At 39.8% G+C, this 21,050-nt stretch overlaps 1 protein-coding gene across 6 annotated transcripts; it reads left to right on the top strand.

Annotated features, from left to right (window-relative positions):
* The first annotated feature begins 487 nt into the window (after positions 1-487).
* On the top strand, positions 488-20,642 carry CEP95 (centrosomal protein 95). Of its 6 annotated transcripts, none has more exons than XM_068913757.1 (21): positions 488-893; positions 2,657-2,785; positions 4,557-4,664; positions 5,792-5,932; positions 7,238-7,349; positions 7,830-7,939; positions 9,314-9,528; positions 9,930-9,999; positions 10,668-10,714; positions 12,408-12,529; positions 12,856-12,988; positions 13,162-13,273; positions 14,130-14,311; positions 14,592-14,684; positions 15,642-15,792; positions 16,817-16,986; positions 17,846-17,920; positions 18,441-18,563; positions 19,716-19,862; positions 19,976-20,047; positions 20,118-20,642. In XM_068913757.1, the coding sequence occupies exons 1-21, from the start codon at positions 872-874 to the stop codon at positions 20,292-20,294; spliced, it is 2,511 nt and encodes an 836-aa protein (XP_068769858.1). In that variant the 5' UTR covers positions 488-871; the 3' UTR covers positions 20,295-20,642. The 6 variants fall into 6 exon arrangements, with proteins under 6 accessions (XP_068769858.1, XP_068769853.1, XP_068769859.1 ...); XM_068913752.1 differs by having other exon boundaries at positions 495-893; positions 18,411-18,563; XM_068913758.1 differs by having other exon boundaries at positions 497-893; positions 5,792-5,905; positions 12,859-12,988.
* Positions 20,643-21,050: the final 408 nt, after the last annotated feature.

Here is a 21,050-nt window from a genome sequence, read left to right as displayed (position 1 = left end):
CCAACTGTACAAACTGTACACTAACCCTTCTAACGTAACCACCACCTCCACCTTTTAGCAAACAACCCCGAGGCCGGCCCTGCAAGGTCAAGAGCTAGAATTTTCCCCTGCTCCACCCCGCCTGCCATAGCCGGCCCTCCTTCCTCATTCTGTGAAAATCGGGGGGGGGGGGGAAGAAATCACCTCACTTCAGGGTGATTAAGGGCGGAACCGCTTCAACAAACCCTCCCCAACCGCCCGCGGAACCGAGCCCGAGTTAAAAGCAGTTTTTTTTTATTACACCGCCATTTTACGCCGCCAGCCTGCCTCGCCGACCGAGGCGCTCCCCCGACGCGGCCCGGCGTCCTTCACCCGCCGCCCGCGACGACGCTGAGGGAAGGAAGCGGCGGCGGCTCCTCGCGCCGGAGCAGCGCCCCCTCCCCCTTCGCGCCGCGGGCTCCACGCATGCGCGAACGCGCGGGCCGCAGACACCCCCACCCCCGCCAGCGCCTCGCCACCAACAGCCCCGCGCGCCAGGAAGGAAGCGGCACGGGGCGGGGGGAAGGGGGGGAAGCAAGGTCCGGGCCACGTGATCCTCGATGCGGCGTCGCTTTGAGGCCCAGGCGCCTCACCCCCTCCCCGTCTCCACGGCAACCAGCGGCTAGGCAACCCGCAACGGCAACGCCAACGGAGGCGGGCCCGGGGCGGACCATTCCCAGCTGCAGCCAATCGCGACGGCCTTCAGCGGGAGACCCCGCCTCTTCCTGCACAGACGGCCCAATCAACGCGCGGGACACAGAGAGGGGCTATTTAAATTACCCGGGGCGGGGCAGTGGCCCTGGTCCGTTAGGGTGCGTGAGGTGCTGTCACCGGGCGCTCGCGCGACCGCGCCATGGGCAGCTCTGAGGAGACAGGTAGGGGGGCCAGAGAAGGGAGCTCCTGAGGAGATCGCCCTTCTCTGACCCGTGGGGCGCCTCTCCCCGGTCCCTGCCCTCGCCCTGCCCTGCCCTGCCCTGCCCTACCCTACCCGCCGCTGGGCTAGGTCGTGGCGCGTCCCCACCAGCCCGAGGGGCCTCCCTAGTGGTGGGGCGGGCGAGGGTGCCGGAGAGGTGGCCGACCTTCGTGCTCTACAGGTGGGAGCTGGGTGAGAAGTAGCCTTTTCACCTCCCTTTGGTCTCTTTTCTGCTGCTCGCTAATCGCCTCCACTTTATTCATGCTTATTTTCCCTTACGATTTCCCTTTTTGTTTTGTGACTTTTTATGCTTTTTATTGTCCCTTCCCTCCTTTTTCTTTAGTGATTCTTTTAAGCTGGAAATAAAGGGTAACCTTAAGTTTTCTAGAACCTGTCAGCCTGAACTGTAGAAGATATTACTTTAATGTTTTGTGCACCTGAAAACAAAGTGTGAGGGTAAGGTGTCTCTTGGAACAGAGTGAAGGGGTGATAGATGGAAATGTAATTCCTCTGTGTACACAAGGAAAACAGCGGGACACGGTAGTATCTGTAGTAGTAACGCTGTACTTCTTTTTTCTTGCACAGATGTCTTATCCCATTTCTAGCAATTTAAAGTCCTTGATAATACTTGTTAAAAATTATATTTTCTTTGCTAAATGAATATGTAGGGGAAGATCAAATCTCAAAAAATCATAGACTAACAGACATATGAAAACTTTTTTTTTCCCTCAAGTTATTATTTGCAGTGTGTGGCAAGGAAAACTGTAGAGGAAACATGTACTCTAAACCACTCTGAATTCATTACTTTTAAAGAGAAAATTTTGGAAAAGATAGTCTACATATGCACATGCTTCTCATTGCACTCAACATATCATGAGACTTTGGGGGGGCAGTTTCATATGCTTGTAATACCTGAACAGCAAAATAATAAAAGCAGTCCTAGGATTTAGTTTTAATGATGAATATTTACATGAGCAGTGTTTCCATTGCCAAGGATATTCAGGAAATTGGGTTTGTAAGAGATCAGCTCATGTTCTTCCAAAAAGTGTATGTTGTTTCTAGTTCTTGATGAAGCGATGCTAAAGACTTTTTTTCCCTCCATCTAGATTGTCAGGTTATGCTTTTAACTTAAAAACCTATAACTTAAATTTATGATGTCCTCAAAGATGCCCTGACTAGCAGAAGGGCAAATTCTGAACTCTCATCACCCTAGCATTGGATGTCAGTGAGAAAGTAATGCAAAGGATGGGTTTGAGTGAAAAGGTCTTTTGGTATCACCGGTCAAATTATAGAAAAATGTTATTTATACGTGTCAATATTTTACTGATGCTGGAGATAAGTCTTTCAAGGTTTGGAATTCCTTGTTATGCAGTCAAGAGAAAAATTTGGTTTCCATTTATCTGTCAGTAAAGAAAAAACTGTCTAACTGTGGTACCTCAGTATCCTACAGCTCTCAGGTCGAGTTGTGTCCTGACTAGGTACTTGAATGAGGTGCTGGCGTGTATAATTTCTTGCTCTTTATCTGGGGCACGGGACAAAGTGTAATGGTGGATTCTAACAGGTTCTCTAGTCTGGATGATCAGGTGGCATGACTGGGATACACCAGATACTGCAGAGTCACAAGCAGATAGATTAGTCTTAAGTCCCCTATACCTTTTTCATTGTAATTAACCATGTCTTATATTCCTGTCTCTTAGCTTCATCATTAATGTTCTTTCTTAACAGCCTGGGTTGATATCGCCAATGATCTTTTAAGGAGTTGTCACATAAACCAGCACATAAAGCAGCTTTCGGAATGTGGTGCTGATGTGTTCGTTCGTCTTTATGAATCAATTTTAGGAGAAAAAGTACCAGGTGGGAACATTAATTTCTAAATCTGCTTTTTCCCCCTCTCCCCCATATATATTCAGTAACGACCAAAATCAAGGTGAACTTGGAACTATGTTTGCAGGCAGAGTAATCTAATGCTTTTAAGTACATGCAAGTGTTGCATACTGCATTTAACGTGGATGGCTGATTACTGTAGTGGCAGAATATTTGGATGATATAATGCTGTCAACTGTAGGGGCTGACTATTCAGATAACAGTCCATCTTGTCTGTTTTGAACTTAGACCTAGTAGTTTCTCTGTTAGAACTTCTTGGCCTATCCTAGACAAACCCACTGTAGTAAAAGGGTTTAGGGATGAAGCTGATGGTAGTAGGTACCTGTGAAATGGTTGTTAAGTGTTACAAAGACAATGAGGGTATAATATAAGCAAAATTTCTTGTTCTGGTCTCCAGTGAATTTAACTGGGATGCAAACCTTTTACATTGACTTTATTACAAGGTCAAGGGAATCACGTCAGAAACTATTTTTTTATCTTCCGAGGGTCATGCTTTTAACAGCAGTGTTTTCTTAAAACACATGCAGTGGGGAAATGATTATCGTGTAGTGTTACATCTTTTTCTCCACCCCCCCCTCCCCCTCCCCAATTTCAACATTAAATGTGAATTCACTATTTTCCTAAAGGATTATCATAAGCTAATACTAGGGAGGCTGCCTTATTTGGTCTATTTCGATGTCCCTGTTAATTTTGATATGAATTATACATATATATTTTTAAGTCAGTTGCTTGTCTAACTTGAAGATCTAGAAGGGAAAACATTGATTATGATGTTATGCTGTCTTTTCTAGTTCTCTCACTTGAAACGTGATGGCATAGACTGTTCATTACAGATGTATGGGTTTTACAGTGTTTGTATCCTTCCAAAGATATACGCATCAAGACCGGGATCCTCCAAGCAGACTTAAGTTATTCTGGCCAAATATGTTTCTTTGCTGCTATGAACTGCAGCTATGAGGAGCATTTACTAGTATGGCTACACTGACACCTTTTTCTAAAGTAAACTAGGGCTTGAATGTATACATAGGTACAATACTTGTAAAGGGTGTGAACTTGCTTACTCATTTTGAATAAGTGTTAATGCAGAATCCTATTCTAATAAATGCTTGATATTTATATGCCCTTAAGTGATAGGCTATGATATAAATCCTGTTTATCCCAACTCCATTTGATTTCAGTGACACCAATTAAGCAAGGGCCATACAACTACGTCTTTGTGTTTGCTTTAGGGTAAACTGTGTGCGTTTGGGAAGTGTCAAGACTTCTTGTTCTAGAAGATTTTAATAGCCTTGAATTAACTGGAAGCTAATTGAGGTAGAAAACCTGTTGAATACATGCCCAAAACTAAAAATAATGCTGCTCCAAATTAAGATTAGAACACACTGCAGTGCTGCTGGTTATTGATACGGGAAGAAAGGAGACAAACTAATTCCAATTTGGTGTTCTGAACTAGATGTGTGTGTGCACACCTGTGCATGCTAGGAGTGAAGGAGAAAAAATACTTTACTAGTCTCTATTTATTTCAGCTGATAAAATCCTTGCATCTTTGAATGACTTTTCTAAGTTTGTAGTCAGTATCTAATCAAGCTTTCTTAGGACTATATCTTTGGGCTTCTTATCAGTATTCAAGATATTAAAAGATACTAATTTGTAAGTGAAAATTAAAAAGTAGGTTAGCTGAAACATCTGCAGTTATATTATCCATTTAGGTAACCTATAATATATTGCTTATTTTAAACAGATTTCATAGCGACCCCTAGAAGCCAAGAAGATGATGCACATAATATACAGGCAGTGATAGATTCTCTGGCATTGGACTACTTGCAGGTCAGCTTGTCACACATCACTGGTGAGTACTCGCATTAATGTTCACAGGTACCAGCTGAACATATCTTTGGTTTGATTTCAACATTTTATAAAGAACCGTATCTTATCGAGCACACTTTCATACCTGTGCGCAGAATCTTATACCTGTAATGAATATCTGCAAAACATTGAGCCCTTGCCTTGGACATCAGGTTATAAATTTAGGCAGCAAGCAGAGAATAAATAGAAGCCTTCTTGCATAACACAAACCTTATAGGAAGTGTGAAAGTTAACAATCATACTTCACTTGCCTGCTTAAATGTTACCTGAAGTCTGTTGTTGGCTCAGTATTTTCCTGACTGCAGTTCAAGTTCGGAGACTGGGCTTTAAAACATGAGCCTTGAATTTAGTACTTGATATTGAATTTTGAAGAGGCTATGTGTAAAAACTTGGCCCATGTAGTATTTGTCCTTCTCACACAAATTTTTGTGTCACAACAAAAAAGGAAACAAAAAACAAAACTGTGTCCTTCTCACACAGTTTTCATTCATTTGGGGTAGTATGTGCATAGCCTTAAATAGCCTAGCCTACAGAGGTGAAACAGGGTGCTTGATACCAAGGTAGCAAGAAATACTTTGTCTGTACAGAATGGCTGGTATTTGTACTCCTGCCTGCCTGTCAACAGACTTAGTTTGTTCTGTAGCAAGCATGTGCAAGAAAATAGTATTAAATATCAAATATCTCTGAAAAACTGAAGGTGGAAATTCTAGATTGGTTTGGCTATAGTACAACTACTGAAGCAACCACAATGTAGGTTAATTCTCAACAGCCTTCTCTGCTAGCTTTCTCTTTTTCCTGAGAATCAAGTGTACCATTTCTAACATTGATTTTTGTTGTTGTTTTTAATGGAAGCAAGTGTAGCATCAATAAGCTTTCAATTATTAGAGCTGAAAATACAAACTCTTAGGAAGTTTTTAAGATATCTTACCCTTACAGATGTAGCCATACATCTGTATATACATGCAGCTGTCTTCTGAGCTGAAATCTTCAGAAGATTTCCAAGCAGTTTTTCCCATAAAACTCTTGAAGACTTTCAAGCTGTTGTTGTTTGCTGTTACTTTTCTTTTTCCCCCCTTCTGTGAAGTACTAATTTATTAACCTTCTGTTAAGGTGAGAACATTGTGAAAGGAGAAAGGGAATCTATCAGAAACCTCCTTGAAATATTTGATGGTTTGCTAGAGTATCTTACAGAAGAAGTCAGTGAAGCCGCTTTTCAGAATGGAGGTGAGTGGATGGACGTCCCAGTTCAAGGTATTATGTCATGCTACTTTATTATGGGCAGCATCTTTTTACGTTTGATAACTTGTCTGCTATCAAGTTAGCTTGCTGAGGGCTTTATTAGGTTCTCATGACCACAGTTCGTTTTGTTCATGGATGGAATACAGCTCCCATAAGAGGAGAACTGTCCCTTTCCTCTTCACTAGCAACTAGAGGGAATTATAGCCACTTCAAATGTGAGCTTTGTGGAACCTTATTTTGGGATGCACAAGATCAAACAAAGCGTTTCCAACGCAGCAAAGTTGCTTGGTCTTTTTGCCTTATTTATAACCTAGGCAATGGAGAAGAGGAGAGAATGAAATTGACCACAAGGGGAAAAACTCAGTAGCCAAACTGAGTACTTGCATTCATTATTTTCTTAAGCAACAATGATGAGAAGTTGCTTCCTCCCCCCACCAAAAAACTTATTAAAAGGTGTGTGTGTGTCGGGGGGGGGGGTGTGTATACACACACACACACGCACACACAAGAATATACTTTCTGCTTCATTTTTGTGGCAAAAGGCTACTCCAGATTCTATTAGTATGTTTTTTTTAAACTTGTAAGTCAAATGACTGATGTTTGGGAGTGAGGGGAGGGAGTATTTGACTCCTAATTAGAACAGTGAACAAACCTCCCTTTCACTTGCTAGGAGCCAAACCGGGGAATGAGGTGATGGTTTCAACTTCCCTGTGAAGGTGGTCTTGGGGGGGGGGGGTCAGATTCATAGCAGGAACTATTTTGAGGAAAAATTGTAAACAGGGGAAGAGAAGGTAGTCAAGCCTTCAGAGGCATCCTTGCTGCTGCAGACTGAGTGCTGGTCTTCCTGTCCCTTAGCTGATAAGAGCTGTCACCACTGGCTGTTGCGCATTGTGAGTGAAGGGGGAGAGCGCTTGGTGGCTGAGACTAATTTTTACCTGTCCTGCTTCACTGTGAAGGGCAGAAAGGAGGTGGTAGCAATCCTCAGCGCTTGTGCTACTTCTTTCCTTTTCTCATAGACTTCTGCCAGTAGTGCTACCCAGTAAGTGTTAGTGGCTCTGATTTTTCTAAGTACAGGATTTAATTCTTTTGAGGAAGAATAAAGGACTTTGTAGTTGAAACAATACGGTATACGATAGTTGTATCGTTTTCCAAAATTTAAGGAGTCAAAGATGACTCCTTAAAAATACGTATTTTAGATATCACCATTATAATGTTGTATTAGTCTTAAGATGTTTTTGATGATATCAGCAATAATAACTGTTAGTTATTAGGTATGAGTAGTTTTCCTGAAAACTAATGCATCTTGATTATTAACAGATGATGCACATTTTCTGTCTAATAACAAAATTCAAAATGCACCTCAAGAGCAGCTAGAAAGTGATGCTGGTGAACTTGCACTGCCTTCAAAACTCTCATCAGTTATTAAAGGGTAAGAAGAATTATGAATATTTGCCTTGACGCAGTGATTGACTATCTCTTTGCACTTCTGTAGAACAGCTAGTATATTTTTAATACTATGCAAGTAGGAAACATACCGATTACATAAGTCAAATGGAATGTGATGTAACTTTCTCCTCTTGCTGGGCAGCAAGAGGGCTAAAATTAGATCCAGAATTTTTTTGCTCATGAAGAATGTTAAAGGCTTTTACTTTCCCTTGAATTTACTTTACACATGGAGTAAAGTGAGCTCAAAGCTTTTTGTTTTGCTAGTTTTAAATGACTGCATTTTAGTGAAACTACATTAGACTTGTCTTTATTGGTTTGTTTTGTGAAAGTTGGTCTCGTTTCCTGAAGGATACTAGCTAGCTAACTGAAGTAGAATTAGGACTCTTCTGTAGCTCCATCTTGTGGACTAAAGAGGCAAAGACTTTTAGAATAAATACATTTTACTGGTTTATGTTCTGTTTAGGTCTCAGTCGGAAACTTTTGTTCAACCTTGTGATGTGGATGGATCAGGATCTACTAGTGAATTAATTAGACTTGGGAATCCCGCTCAATTGGTTTCTGAGAAGGAGGAAGGTGAGTTCAGTAATTAGATACGCTTTTAAGACTACTCTGTAGTAACATTTCTAGGCTTTGGAGGTGCATTATCAAAACTGTTGCTTTAGAAGCAGTCTTTAAAATGTATCAATGGACTCTGGTAAATACATGAGTAAAGTAACGAAATCAAACCTCACTTTGGTTTGAAACTTCCCTCAAACTTGAGTCTCTTTAATGTTTGTTTCTGCATAGGCACGTATACGTATGATTTCACTCGAAGTTAGAAGCAAAAGGAACAGTCCACAGCTTTTGAACATCAGATATGCAGATGAAAGCAGCAGCACAATTTATCTTACCTAAATAAACAGTTCATAACAAGACGCATTAGAGTTTTGATTTGATCTTTTTAAACGCTACTTCTAGAATGCCAGTTCCTTGAATTTTTACGAGTCTAAATGGGCAATTCTGAGGGAACAGAAGAACCTAAACACTCAGAGGCCATTGTACCATTATCTAGACAGTTGTCCAAAATAAAAGAGCCCTTGTAAAAAGAAAGAATATCATGAGTATCCAGTCTTCTGGTATCTAACCTAACCCCTTTTGACTAGGGGCAGGGGAGAACCGTAGCCGTAGATGGAAGCACTGTAGCTATTAAAAACAAAACAAGAAACACCTTCAGAAACTTTGGGCCTTTATATTTTAGTATCCAACGGAGTGGAATTTGCATGATCTGGGTTATTTTTACTTAGCTAGGTTGTGGAGACGCTTCTTTTGTGGTTCAACTAACCAAATACTAAAAGTTAAGCGTTCTTGGAGGCTCCTTGCATCTGAAATCATGTTCTATAGATGGCTTTCATGTTGTTCTTGGACAGTTATGGATAGACTGTGGGCTGGGTGAATCCTTCTGGCAGGTGACAACCATCTTTTTCGGTGTCCTTGGCCTCTGCCAATTATGGCTCTGTCCATGCTCGGAAATCCCATCCTGCACATAGTCAGGTATCCCTTGACATGTGTCTAAAGTACCAGATTTTCTGCAAAAAGGCAGCAAATCTAAAGTTTTTTTTTTAAATACTGTGAATGCACATAGCTACACCCCATGCAGTAAGCCCTACTGCTTTTGAGAGCAGTATATTCATTCTATACTTGTGAAATAAATGTGATGCTCTTATTTAAAAAAAAAAACCAAAAACAAAAAAAACAATGTAATAGGGGAGGGGCTGCAATAGTTATCTCTAAACACAGAAGAAAAGTATCATAGTAAGACACACAGATTGTACAGTACTCTTATGTAATCCAACAAAGATACCTGTTAGATACCTTCCATCTAATGTGTAAGGGAAATATACAAAATGAACTTGCTTAGTCTAGTCTGCTTTCATAGATAAACTTTGAGTTTTTCATATTTCTCTTAAGGATCAACAGAGTCTGTTCATACCACTGAATGTCACAAAGAGAGTTTAAGTTCCAGTGCTAAAAAGCTTGGGGAGCCTATACGCCAAGCTATTCCTTTGCTACCACCGTTTCAGCCTTCTGAAACCAGGCCCCCTTATCCTGTAGGGGGAGATTATCAAAGCTCTGACAGCCAGTCAGCAACTTTGGTTAACAGTAAAGGACTGGAAACTCCTACAGTAAGTAGAAACCTATCCTTTGGTTTTATTTATTCTGCTTTCATTTTAAGACCTTCTTCTAGTGTAGTTGTAGAATGTGAGTAATTGGGCTCTGAAGTACAGTTCGGAATGTGTCGGTGAGAATTTGTCTTCATATCAACAGGTTTGATCTACTTTCCGAGTGTATTACACAAACTTGGATTGTGAATGCATTTTTCACGGGATGTCTAGACAAGAAGTTAATCTGAGATGTGTGTGTTCCATGTATTTATCTATGGTCACTATAACAATATCATTTGCAATACAATAAACTATATATATATAAAGCAACATCTATTTCCAAATGCAGACAAACCTATTGTATGACCTTCCTGTCAAAACTCTCCTGTGAATTCACAGAAAACTCCTGCATTTTCTTTCAGCTTGAGGCATCACTTGCACAAAAATCTGAAGGCATTTCTGGAGGTGTTCCTCTGTCAAGGAAAATCCCTGGTGAGAGAGAATTTTGCTTCCTGTAGGGCAATTCTAAGTGTCAAATGTTGCTTTTGATTTTAATAGCAATACAAGCAGCAGGGCTTTGAAACTATTAGTGCTTGTAAAGGTGGCTATTTGGGCACACAGCAAATTTCTCTTAACTGATACAGGGAAACAAAATAGATTAAATTCAAGCTATTTACTGCGCTGGAGAAGAATAATCTGTGTCTGCAGTTAAAATCCTTTCTTAGTTAATACCATTAAGATTCATCTGTGCTACAGAAATTGATTCTACCTGATAATGGCTATGGCTGAGCTTATTCTGAGCACAGAATCGTTCTAAACACGGCCCAAAAAGCCTTTTTCAGCTTGAGGAAAAAGCAGTAAAACGTTCCTATTGTAGAAAAGGCTTAGAAGCTAGTTTTCAGTGCGTATTTTTCTCTGTTGCCAAGGAGACCCTGGTTACCTTTCTAGTTTCCATAGCATTCCCATGACACTGCAAATTCAAAGCTTACAAGAAATTACTAAAGTGGATATATATCACAACTGTGTAACTACAATTGCTTTGTCATCCTGTTCTCTCTGAATAATTTAGTTCCACAGGTGATCACATCTGCTTCTCAAATCAGTAGGCACAATGCAGCCTATGCCATCCACTAAGGCTTTTATGTCATTTGCTTTTGCAGTGAGAGACAAGGCGGTCTCAAGTGGTGCTGAGGACAATGTGGCAAAGGTAGTTGTTGCATCTTTTCCTTATTTGTAGAAGTTAAGACAGTACTTTGGGACTTCCATTTAATTCTTCCATTATCTTGTGGAAGTTTTAGGGGTTTTAAAATCTGCTTTTAGCCTTCTCACTTATGTCAGTACAATGTGAAATAGTGCTGTTTAGACTATGACTGCATACAGTTTATAAACCACATTAGTTCTTTCTCAAGGAGATGTTTTGCTCTAAGAGGTATAAATGTCAGTTTCTAGCGTTCTCATTTATCACAAAGAACCAGTTATTAGTTATCTTGGTTCTATTTAAAGTTAAAGTGTATTAGCTATCCTTCTCTAAAGTGTTTTGCTATTCTAATTTAGAAAGACAATTTTGGTTTTCTGGGGTTGTTCAGACTCCAGTAAAATTCTGATTTTGCTCCCTTTAAAGATTGCTGAACTGCCTTGGCTGTATTCTTTCATATCTTTCCTTGCGTCTTCCTTTGCCTTTAAAAAAGAACGATGCAAAACGTACACACTGATTGGCAGATGCCGTTCCACTCAAAGCATGTCTGTATAGGAATTTGCTTCTCTAGAAAACACTTTTTGCCTTCTGCAACCACAAGAGGTACTCAGACTTCACTTGTTCCAGTGTTGTCAACAGCTTTTACATTTGTTGTCTGTCGCTGGACACAAGGAGTTACTAATGGATAAAAGGATACGTACAAAAAAATTTCACTTAGAATTGACAGCTTTGTTTGAAACAGAGTGGAAGTTAGACTCTTATGCTAGAGCACTAGATTGTCACCTGTACAGTCAAACAATAGAGGAACAGATAGAACTTATGCATTAATAAGGGAAGTGGATTAGATGTTTATTAACTAAAATGAGCATGGACTTTCCTTCTTAAAATTAAGGAAACTACTTTCAATAGCCAGTATTCTGACATTCAAATGGAGAGCTGGTGGGCCATCAAATACTACATTCCTCCTGCGCTCTGAGCCCCCGCTATTAATATAGCGTACATAGTTAATACTGCCTCCTGTGTGTTGGACTTTTTGTTTGTTTTTGAGATAGCTTAAGAGGTCACAAGAGAAAATCTATGCCACGTAATGTTTTTTGTCTTTCTGCTTCTCTTTAAGGCATAGATTCTGCAATTCAGCTATGAGTATAGTTTCCTGACCTTTTTATTTTTAGGGTCTCGTTCATATTTTTAAGCCTCTATCCTAAAATTTCACCAGTCCTCCTTTTAGTGCAGTTCTCAAGAACATAGAATTAGAGGGGAGGAAAAAAAGTTCCAGGTTGTTTGGCTCAGCTCAGAGCTTGAAGGAGCTCACACATTTCTGAGCTCTTCTAGATATCTCTAATATCTGTTTGGCTGAGGGAGGAAAGTATTACGCTACCTAATACCAGTTCCTTTAGGCAGCTACTCAGATACCAAATGACGACAATCTCATCCTTTCGTGTGAGAAATGACACAATTATTGTGATGTTTAAATGAATGTGTTATGAAACTCCATACTAATTCCTGTTTCCTACCAATATGTTCATTCCATGATTTCTGCAGATCTCAATATTGTTATTTACCATTCTACTAACATATACGATCATATGGTTGTCCTAGAAAGGCTGTAGTAAGATCTCTGTGTTCCTATAATTTGTGATATTTCTGAGCTTTACCTTGGAAATCTTAATGGAATTTTAGCTTACTCTCTCATTCATTCTTCCAGGTTTCTTGGGTATATGGAACTTCCCCATCCACTTCCCCCTTACACGAAGAACTCTCACTAGGCACTGAACAAGTAACACAAACTACAGGATCTGAATCAAGATACCTGCCTGGAAAGAAAAGGCAAGTTCGTGGGTTTTTTTTTTGGTACTGAACAAAGGTAAGGCTCTAGTGTACTTCCCTCTCCGCCTTGTTTTTTTTCCTTTCTCTGATAACGTCTCTTCCTTCTTGGTCGCAAGGCAGTGAAAGATCACTTATAATAGAAATCTTTTCTGTTTCTCCTAACTGGCATATACTTTAAGTCATTTACACAGCTTTTACTTAATCCCATAAAAACGCAGTCATGCAAAAAGTGAGCTGGAATTGTATGAGGTAATGCTTGTCTTTAAGTTTTGTCTTTGTTTATTTTTAATAGAAATGAGATGTGTTGCATCCATTTTCTCTTTTAGCAGATATGTAAACTCTCCCACAGACTCACTTGAAGAGTCTATTTCCCACAGAAAGACAAAGGAAAAATTATCTGAGCAAGATCTACATGAAATGTCAGAAAAACTCTCTCGCAGGTTAAATGAACTAGATCTAGTAAGTGACGATCTCTTCTTTATGGTGTCTGAGCAATCTAGCCTTGGTAATGATTGTGGAAAACAAGAACATAAATTTAGTATTGATGAAAAGGAAACCTGTAATTAACATCTAAATTCTAAATTTTATGGAATGACCTACTGAAGCTGACCCCTAAAAAATCTATTCTATAGATGTTAAAGAGAGCTTTGGGTGAGCATACCAGAGAAGAGTTGACAGATGAAGATAACCTTTCTCAGCACAGTGACAGTGTCATGGATTATCGTAGAAGGAAAACTCAGCTAGGTAATGATGTTTCCTATGGTACTTAAGTATTGGGATGGAAAGGAACATCCACAAAACTTTTTTAATTCATGTAAAGCAGATACATTGACCTGATGGATATTTTGCCAGAAGATTTTGTATTGCCATTAGTTCACTTGCGTTTTCTTTCTTAGATCCAAACCTGAGCAGCAGTAACAGAATTACAACCAACTTCCTGTTAAACACCCAAAAAACTATGCTGAAATATCACTAGAAGTAAAAGGCAAACAGAGCTGCACTGGAGGGGGGAAAAAAAAAAAATGTACAGAAATTAGGTGGAAAGAGTACAGAACAGACAAACTCATTAACAGTACTCCACGATCCTAAAATGAGGGCCTGTTTACAATACCCTTTACTGTATTTTTTTCTGTACTGAACACAGCATGTACATCTAGGTATCTTATAAACAGGGTGCACTGTGTGTTGGTGGCAATATGATTATAAAACCATGCTATATGTAGACCAGACTATGAAACTATCATAACTCAATCTAATCAGCATGTGCAATACTATATTACAAGATGGAGGTCTGATGTTTCTGAACCTGGCTCATAGGCAGGCTCTGATCTTCAGATAGTCTTGCTGCCTTTTGCTTTCCCATCTTGACCATCTCCTGGCACTTCTACTATCACACAATCCAAAAAGTAGGTGATTTTGGGTAGAGGGATGACTCTGAAGGTATAAAGGCTTCAGCTTTTTATGAATTAATTCGCGCTGAACTTTTCAACTCTGCTGTGGAAAGATTTGGCTAGTTTTGGGGTGTTTTTTCCTTACGTTTGGCAGGAGGTTTTTTTGTTTCAAGTTAGATACTCACCAAATCACTTACCTCTCCTTACAGATACACCGCACCTAAAAAGGTACCCAAGCAGGCCACGCTCTCTTTCTCCATCCTCACCCCCATCTCAGCATCAACGTTCTTCTGGGTTACAAGATATGCTTTGTAGAGCTGAAAAAGGCCAAATGGGGAAAATAGGCAGCCAATTGCAAAAAGAAAGGGATGAAAAAAGAATAAAAGCAAAGGTAACTGCTGGGTTAGACCTCTTAGTTGTTCTTACCAACAATTATGTTAAAAAGGTTAAAATTGAATGTCCTTACTTTACTGGTGGCATTTGGCCTACTCCATGAATTTTGTAATGTTATATTTGTAGATGGCTGAGAAAAGATGTAGACCCTAAATTTGGGGGGATAAAGGGGTGGGGGGAAGGAAGACACACACACACTGAATAAGTTCATGAGGCACTCATCTGAACTGGTCATCTCTTCTGTAAAATCCAAGCAAAGTCCTCTCTTTATTTTCTAGCTGGTGACTAAAGCCTATGAAGATGAATTAAGAATTTATGAAGCTAGAGAGAGGCTTAGGCTCTCCAAGCTCAGAGAAAAAGCCAAGGAAATGGTATGTCATGCACTACAGTAATTAGTTATTTAAAAAAAAAAAAAATCTGTCTTGGCATTCAGTCCAGACATTGTGGATGTGTTTGAGGGGGTACAAATGGCCTTGACTTCCAGTGTCATAGTTATGTAGAACTGTATATGACATATGCTACTGCGGTGGTAAACAGAAGAACAGATTTTCCTGAGGTACCTAAGGAGAAGCAGTTTAAGAGTCCAGCTCTTGTAGGTATTACTCTTAGGGGGGTAACTTAATCACCTTGCTTTTCACATCGAGTAATAACTTCAAGACACTCTGACTTAGAAGTAAAGTTAAGTGAGTAAGCAGATAGCTTCAATGGATAGGTCTAAACTTTACATGATGTGAACTCAGACAGCAGTATTAGTGTCCTTTCTGTGTAAGTGATCTGTCCAAGAAAAGTCTGAGTAATGAGAAACTGTCGCTCTTCAGATGAGTGCTTTGCTCACCCCCCCCCCAAAACAGCTAGGTTAATAAGGTTGGATCCTCTAGTATGGTGCAGGCAATAGTTTTACATTGTCATAGTCTGTTCTTTTATTTATTAAATAATTTTTAAAGTGGTTTAATGTTATTAATCTGGCAAAGGGGTTCTCACTACTTATGCATTGCCTGGACAGCAAGGAACATACGCTGAAAGGCTAGGTCATGCCAAGGTGGGCTGTGCTATCTGTTTTTGTAACCTTTGTGGGAGCAGTCCATAGGCTGTTGTGTAAGTGCTACAGAAGAACTGAGGTTATGCAATAGTGAGTTTTAACCTTCATTTGAACCCTGACCTGCATTTAGTAGATTCTGGCCTGCTGGAGAATCAAATTCAGTATGGCTGGGTTCTCACTCTAAAGTTTCAAAGCCTTTTTTAAGTTCTGATAGCCAAACTATGTGATCTATCAATCAGTCTCTCCCTTCTCATACCTGTTCTCCATCTGTTTTATATCTGCTCCTAAGGAACAAGAATACAAAGAAAACATCTTTAAAGAACCTCCAAAAACGCCTCAGCCAGTGAAAGTTTATTCTAGAAAAACCACACCTCGGAATCCCAAATACAGCCAGTGGATTCCAAAACGAGGGACTGTGAAGCCAAAGAAAGCAGCCCCAAGTAAGAACTGCAAAACTATACTTGGTGGAAAACTGGCATCCTTTGAAAGCATGTGTTGAACTCCAAGAATAAAGGCATCAGTCCAACATATACCAGTCAGCTGTAGCATTTTCCCCTGCTTATGACCTCCATATGTCTGGATTTTTGTTAGGGAAGATAATGCTTTAAGTAAATGTAAACCACTAATGCACAAATCAAAACTGTGACCCATCTGCTACCTCCTTAAAAATCCCTTGGATTATTTTCAAGGCTTGTTTCCATTACTGCTACTCCTGTCTTTGCTCTCCTACATTCTGACCTTGGCTTTTTTTTTTTTTTTTTTTCTCTGAGCATGTATCAGTTTTAAAATTAGACCTCTAGCTTGAGTGGGCTGGTGCTGACCCTTGTGCAGGTAGAGCTGAATCTGTCGGTTGCTATCTTCTGTCTTTCAGTGTCTTCTTTGGTAGGGAAAGACCCTGCCATAGTAGTGCTAATGCTGCCACTAGTTTTGCTGAGCAAGTGATGTTCTAAGAACAGCCAACACACAAATTACAGGCTCAGTTTTGGCAAAGAGCATTCTGCATACGTATATAAAAGTTCATGGTATAATCCCCTACACATCTAAATATACAGGTACAGTGCCTTATTTTTCAGTATTTAAAGGGCATATACTTGATAAATATGCATTTGTTTCATCTCCCATTCATCTTTTATTGCCATAAAGATAGACTGGGAATGAGCTGGTTGTTCACAAACTAGTCTACTATCCACCTGTTTACTTGACCTGAATCTGTCACCGCTACTACTGTACTGGCAGCGTTTTAAGTTGCTGCAGACTTTCTTGGGACCACTTTTGCAGCTGCTGCACTGACACAGCGATGCTATGTTCTGCTGGGTTTAGCCTGACATTATAATAATAGCATGTTAGTTGCATACAATGCTCAATGTAAAATATTTCATAACTTAGGTTGACGCTGTCTGGAAGAATTTACCACTAAATGTATTCTCCAGGAATTTATTGCTTACATCTGTCTTTACCTTGTAGTGAAAGTAAAAGATGATGAGCTCCTATTTCTGCTACTGGAAGAGTTTCCTCACCTGCATGTTTCCCACCACACCATGAATAAAATGTGGCGGCAGCAGCTCGCACAGATTGAACAACTTAAGGCAGCTTCTTCTGGCAAAGACAGAACTAGACTGAAACTCCAAAACGAAGTGAGTGTTATTCTTACCTCTTAGCTTCAGCACGGACAGGACCTCTGACAGATCAGTAGTAGTCCTTCAGTTTTTATTAGATAAACAACCAGTTGATTTTTTTTATGTGCAACATAGGGCACATACAGCTGACGTGCAATATGAGAGGATGGTTATAACCCAGCTTTGAGATAGACCATGGATACCACTTTCTCTTAAACTTCCCTATCTGTTACAAATATGACTTTAGCTTCCTTCATTTTAAGGACTATGCTGACAATCTCGGCAGTAGCATAGACAGACACTTTGTGGCTTAAAATCTGAGCAGTCTCAATTGACAATATGCTGTCTCTAGGAAAGCTTTGTTTCTGTAAAACTCAGGGCTGCAGTAATATCTCTATTAAAGATGTATTGCACCGTTTGTTTCTATTTCCTGACAGGGTATCATGTACAACTACAGTGAGTAAAGCTGAGCCAAAACAATAATCTTCTGGTCTTTGGGGAAGCAATTTTTGAAATGGCTAGGATGTTCCTAGGAGGACATGATTAGTTAGAATAGGGGTGTATGTATCTAGACACTTGGGTTCAAATTTGCATCAGCCACTTGAATAAAGTGTTCATCTCCTATGCTAGTTTTTCTGCTACTGCATAGGACCACTTTTTTTTTTTTTTTATAAAGCATTTGGAAGCTTAAGTGCTAGTTCTTAAACAGTTTTGTAGTTACCTTTAACTTTTGTATGTCATAGATAGTTTATGCATGGTAATTTTCTACTGCAAAGAATATTTGGCAGACATGAACATTGCCCTTCTACTAAAATACCTACATACAATTATTTGTCCTGCAGAACAATGGAAAAAACTTTTGTTTTTTAACCTCCAGGTTCAACAAGCCCTGAGGAAGCATGAGCTTCTTGTTGACATTATTAAAAAAGATCAAGACCATACCAAGAGACTGGTATGTTCTTTGAATGGTATTTATTATGTAACATGAAACTAGCTAGTTAGAATACAACTTCTCTAGCCAATGAAAGTGGCTGCTTATTTTATGACAGTATTATGTCTCTTGCGTAGCTCTAGTCTCAAATGCCATGCAATGTGTTTGTTGTGTGGCTACTGAGGTCATGGGAAGGGATTATTATTATTATTACATAAAAGTATAAACAAATTCTGAAGAAAATGCAAGGAGGAGAAACAGTTCAGGCTCCTGGTGTTACTGTTAAGCATTGCCATGGTAGCTAGTGTTTAATTACATAGCACTGCTGATGGCACTACTTTGCTAAGTCAGGGGCAACTAAAGCTTCAAACCATAAATCCAGTGCAGAATTGGAGCAGGGAGAAGCTCCTCAGTAAATGACCCTATTTACTTAGTAGAAATTGGCAAAGCTTTGCCTGAAGCAATACCTGCAGGAAGCTTGGTGGTCTTATGGCTATTATTCCCCATTTAGCAAGAATTTAAGCAACGCATCTATCGACAGAAATGGGCTCAAAACAAAGTCAGAGAAAAACGCCAGCAAATTGCTCGAGCCAGGAAATACTATGACGATTACCGGGTTCAGCTGCGTGCCAAGATGATGAGGGCCAGGACACGGGAAGAAAGGGTAGGTAAAAGATGTCTTGGTCTGCAGGTGTGGAATTCTTGCTCTGTGGTAGCTCAAATAATGGTACAAGTAGACAGAGGACAAGTTAAGTAAACAAAGCACAGGAGCCAGGATTAAGTGGTTGGTCAGCCAAGTCCTAGATGAAAAGATTCCTTCTTTGGAAGCACTGACACAGTTTAGGGCAGTCCACTGTAAAATAAGAAAGGATGCTTGCTAGGGTTAAGGGAAGGAGAAAAAGGGTCAGGTATCAGTATGGAAAGAGAGGGCTGGTAGCAAGAGAAATTAGGGGAAGGAGTTTTCAGAAGCAGTAGGATGAAGTTGTTCCTGTAGGTGCTGGCCAAAGAAAGTCATCTGAATAGTCCCTTAAAGTGATTAAAAAAGACAGCTTTGTTGTTTGTTCATGTTTGTTAAAGTAGACTTTTTGACAGTGATATCCCATTAGGGATGTACATGAGAACTAAGGAGAGAAGTCGACTTCTCTTCTTTAAGAATTAACTTACTCATTACATTTTGCAACAGTAAATGCACCATTCTCACCTTTTATAACTCAGGTCTAGAAGGTCAGTGATCCATTATAGTGATTTGAGAACTATTTGCCTCAAGCTGCATAGGCAGTGTAGCTACTAAGCGTTCCTTTGTATGAACAGAAAAGCCTGAGTACAGGCTGGATTTCCTGCTGTTGGGAAATCCAGTGGAAGGACCTTAAGGTAGAGAATAGAATGCAGGGGGCTTGTAAAACCACAGTGTGCATTCGAAGACTCTGGCCTGTATTGTCCCGTCTTCCAAAGTGTTTTTAAAACTTAGTCGATACATGTGCGCTCTTCTAGTCCCTTCCTTATTCACCTGACTGAACTGACATCAGAACTCCAGCCAATTGAGTATTACAGATACAGCTCAGCTGTGGACATACCCCCATTACTAGATACATAATGGTCAACTTTTTCATGGGCAGTGACCCATCTTCAGTGTAATCACCCATTCAGAGCATAGAGCAGCTGAAAACACAAACGTATACTTAAAGCATCTTATTCAAATGAAGCAGGTTACTGTAAACCTTATTATTCAGGAATGTTAGTGTTTCCAAAAACTATCAAGCTTTTGTAACTTTCTGGGCTATTTTATGCTGCATTTTTTTCTTCTAATTGTTGCCAGATATTTAAAAGCCTTTTTGAAGAAGGCTTAGAAATTCAGAAGCAAAGACTGAAGGACCTGAGAATGTATGCTCAAGAGAAGCGTGCTGAGCAAAGGAGAGAGCATCAGAATGAGTTGGAGTCTATGGAGAACTATTACAAAGATCAGGTAAACGTAATCTGCATCCAAGACAGTCAATGGGGGTGGCCTGTTTTCTTTTCTTTAATAAAAAACCCTTGTTTTCTTTAATTAGTTCCAACTCAAACATTTGTTATGCTTAGTTTTCCATGCTAGCAGAAGCTTTATCTCAAGAACGCCAAGAAATCCAAACCAGAGAGAAAGCACAAGCACAAGTAAGTATTTTTAGTTTTGTGTAAACGGTTTCTCTTTGGGTGTTGTGACTAATCGCTGTATATCCTTTAGATGCTGCAGAAAACAAAAAGAGAACTGAGATCAAAGATGGAAAAGGAAATTCAGCAACTGCAGACGATGATAACGCAAAACGATGAGGACACCTTTTTTCAAGAACTAGAAGCAGACAGATTGAAATCTAGACTTCAGATGGCTTCCTTTCAGTATAGCAAAAGCCCATTCTTGTAAGACTTGTGGTAAATATCACTGCAGTTCTCTTTCTGGGTAAGATGATGGGAATTTTTAAGAGAACTGCCATAACTGGAGGATAGTGTGTGGGCTACTATACTGTAAAATACCTGTCTGTCAGCTTGACACGTCAAAGGTATAAAGCACTTTTAATGATAACTAATAAAGTTCTACCTTCTTTGCGAGGCTGGGATAATGTTGACCTTAACGCATAGGGAAGGAGCAAAGTGGATGCTTTTTAGTGAAGTGAGCAAAGTGATCGCTACCCTTTACTTGTGGAACAGCTGAATATTGAAACCTGTAGTGGTTTTATTGCTGGAGTAAAAAAAAAAAAAAAAAACAAACAAACACACACTAACATTATTAACCAGAAATAACGAGACTGAAAAGCTCACAGAACAAGATCTTTAAAACAACGTCAGTGGTTCAAGTTGCCTCTGGAAGGGCTAGTTAGAGAGTGACCACAAGAAAAGTGACAAAAACAAGTAATTTGTATATATTAAGCAAGGGAGGGCTACCTGTTGTGCACAATATTACATTTGTGATTAAGATGCTGATTTTGCTGTGTGCTGGCTGCTAACAGCAAAGCATATAAAAGACTAATACCTTATGCTATGAAGGTACTTGGGAAAAGTACGTATAAGCTACAAGAACTGAAGCCTTGGAGGGCCTGTAGACAGCATTCATAATTACTGGGGGGGCATATGAACATGTATATATTTTTAAATCTCAGCAACATTTTTGCAGTTACTACTA

The sequence above is a fragment of the Struthio camelus genome, chromosome 19, assembly GCF_040807025.1.
Source record: "Struthio camelus isolate bStrCam1 chromosome 19, bStrCam1.hap1, whole genome shotgun sequence".
Taxonomy (NCBI): Eukaryota; Metazoa; Chordata; class Aves; order Struthioniformes; family Struthionidae; genus Struthio; species Struthio camelus.
The sequence above is the reverse complement of the archived record's forward strand: the minus strand, read 5'-3'. Positions and strand labels throughout refer to the sequence as shown.

Coding starts and splice junctions, on each gene's coding strand:
- CEP95 (XM_068913752.1), top strand. CDS start 872: ATGGGCAGCTCTGAGGAGACAG. Junction 5,933..7,237: donor GATGGACGTCCCAGTTCAAG/GTATTATGTCAT, acceptor GATTATTAACAG/ATGATGCACATTTTCTGTCT. Junction 10,715..12,407: donor CTGAGGACAATGTGGCAAAG/GTAGTTGTTGCA, acceptor TCATTCTTCCAG/GTTTCTTGGGTATATGGAAC.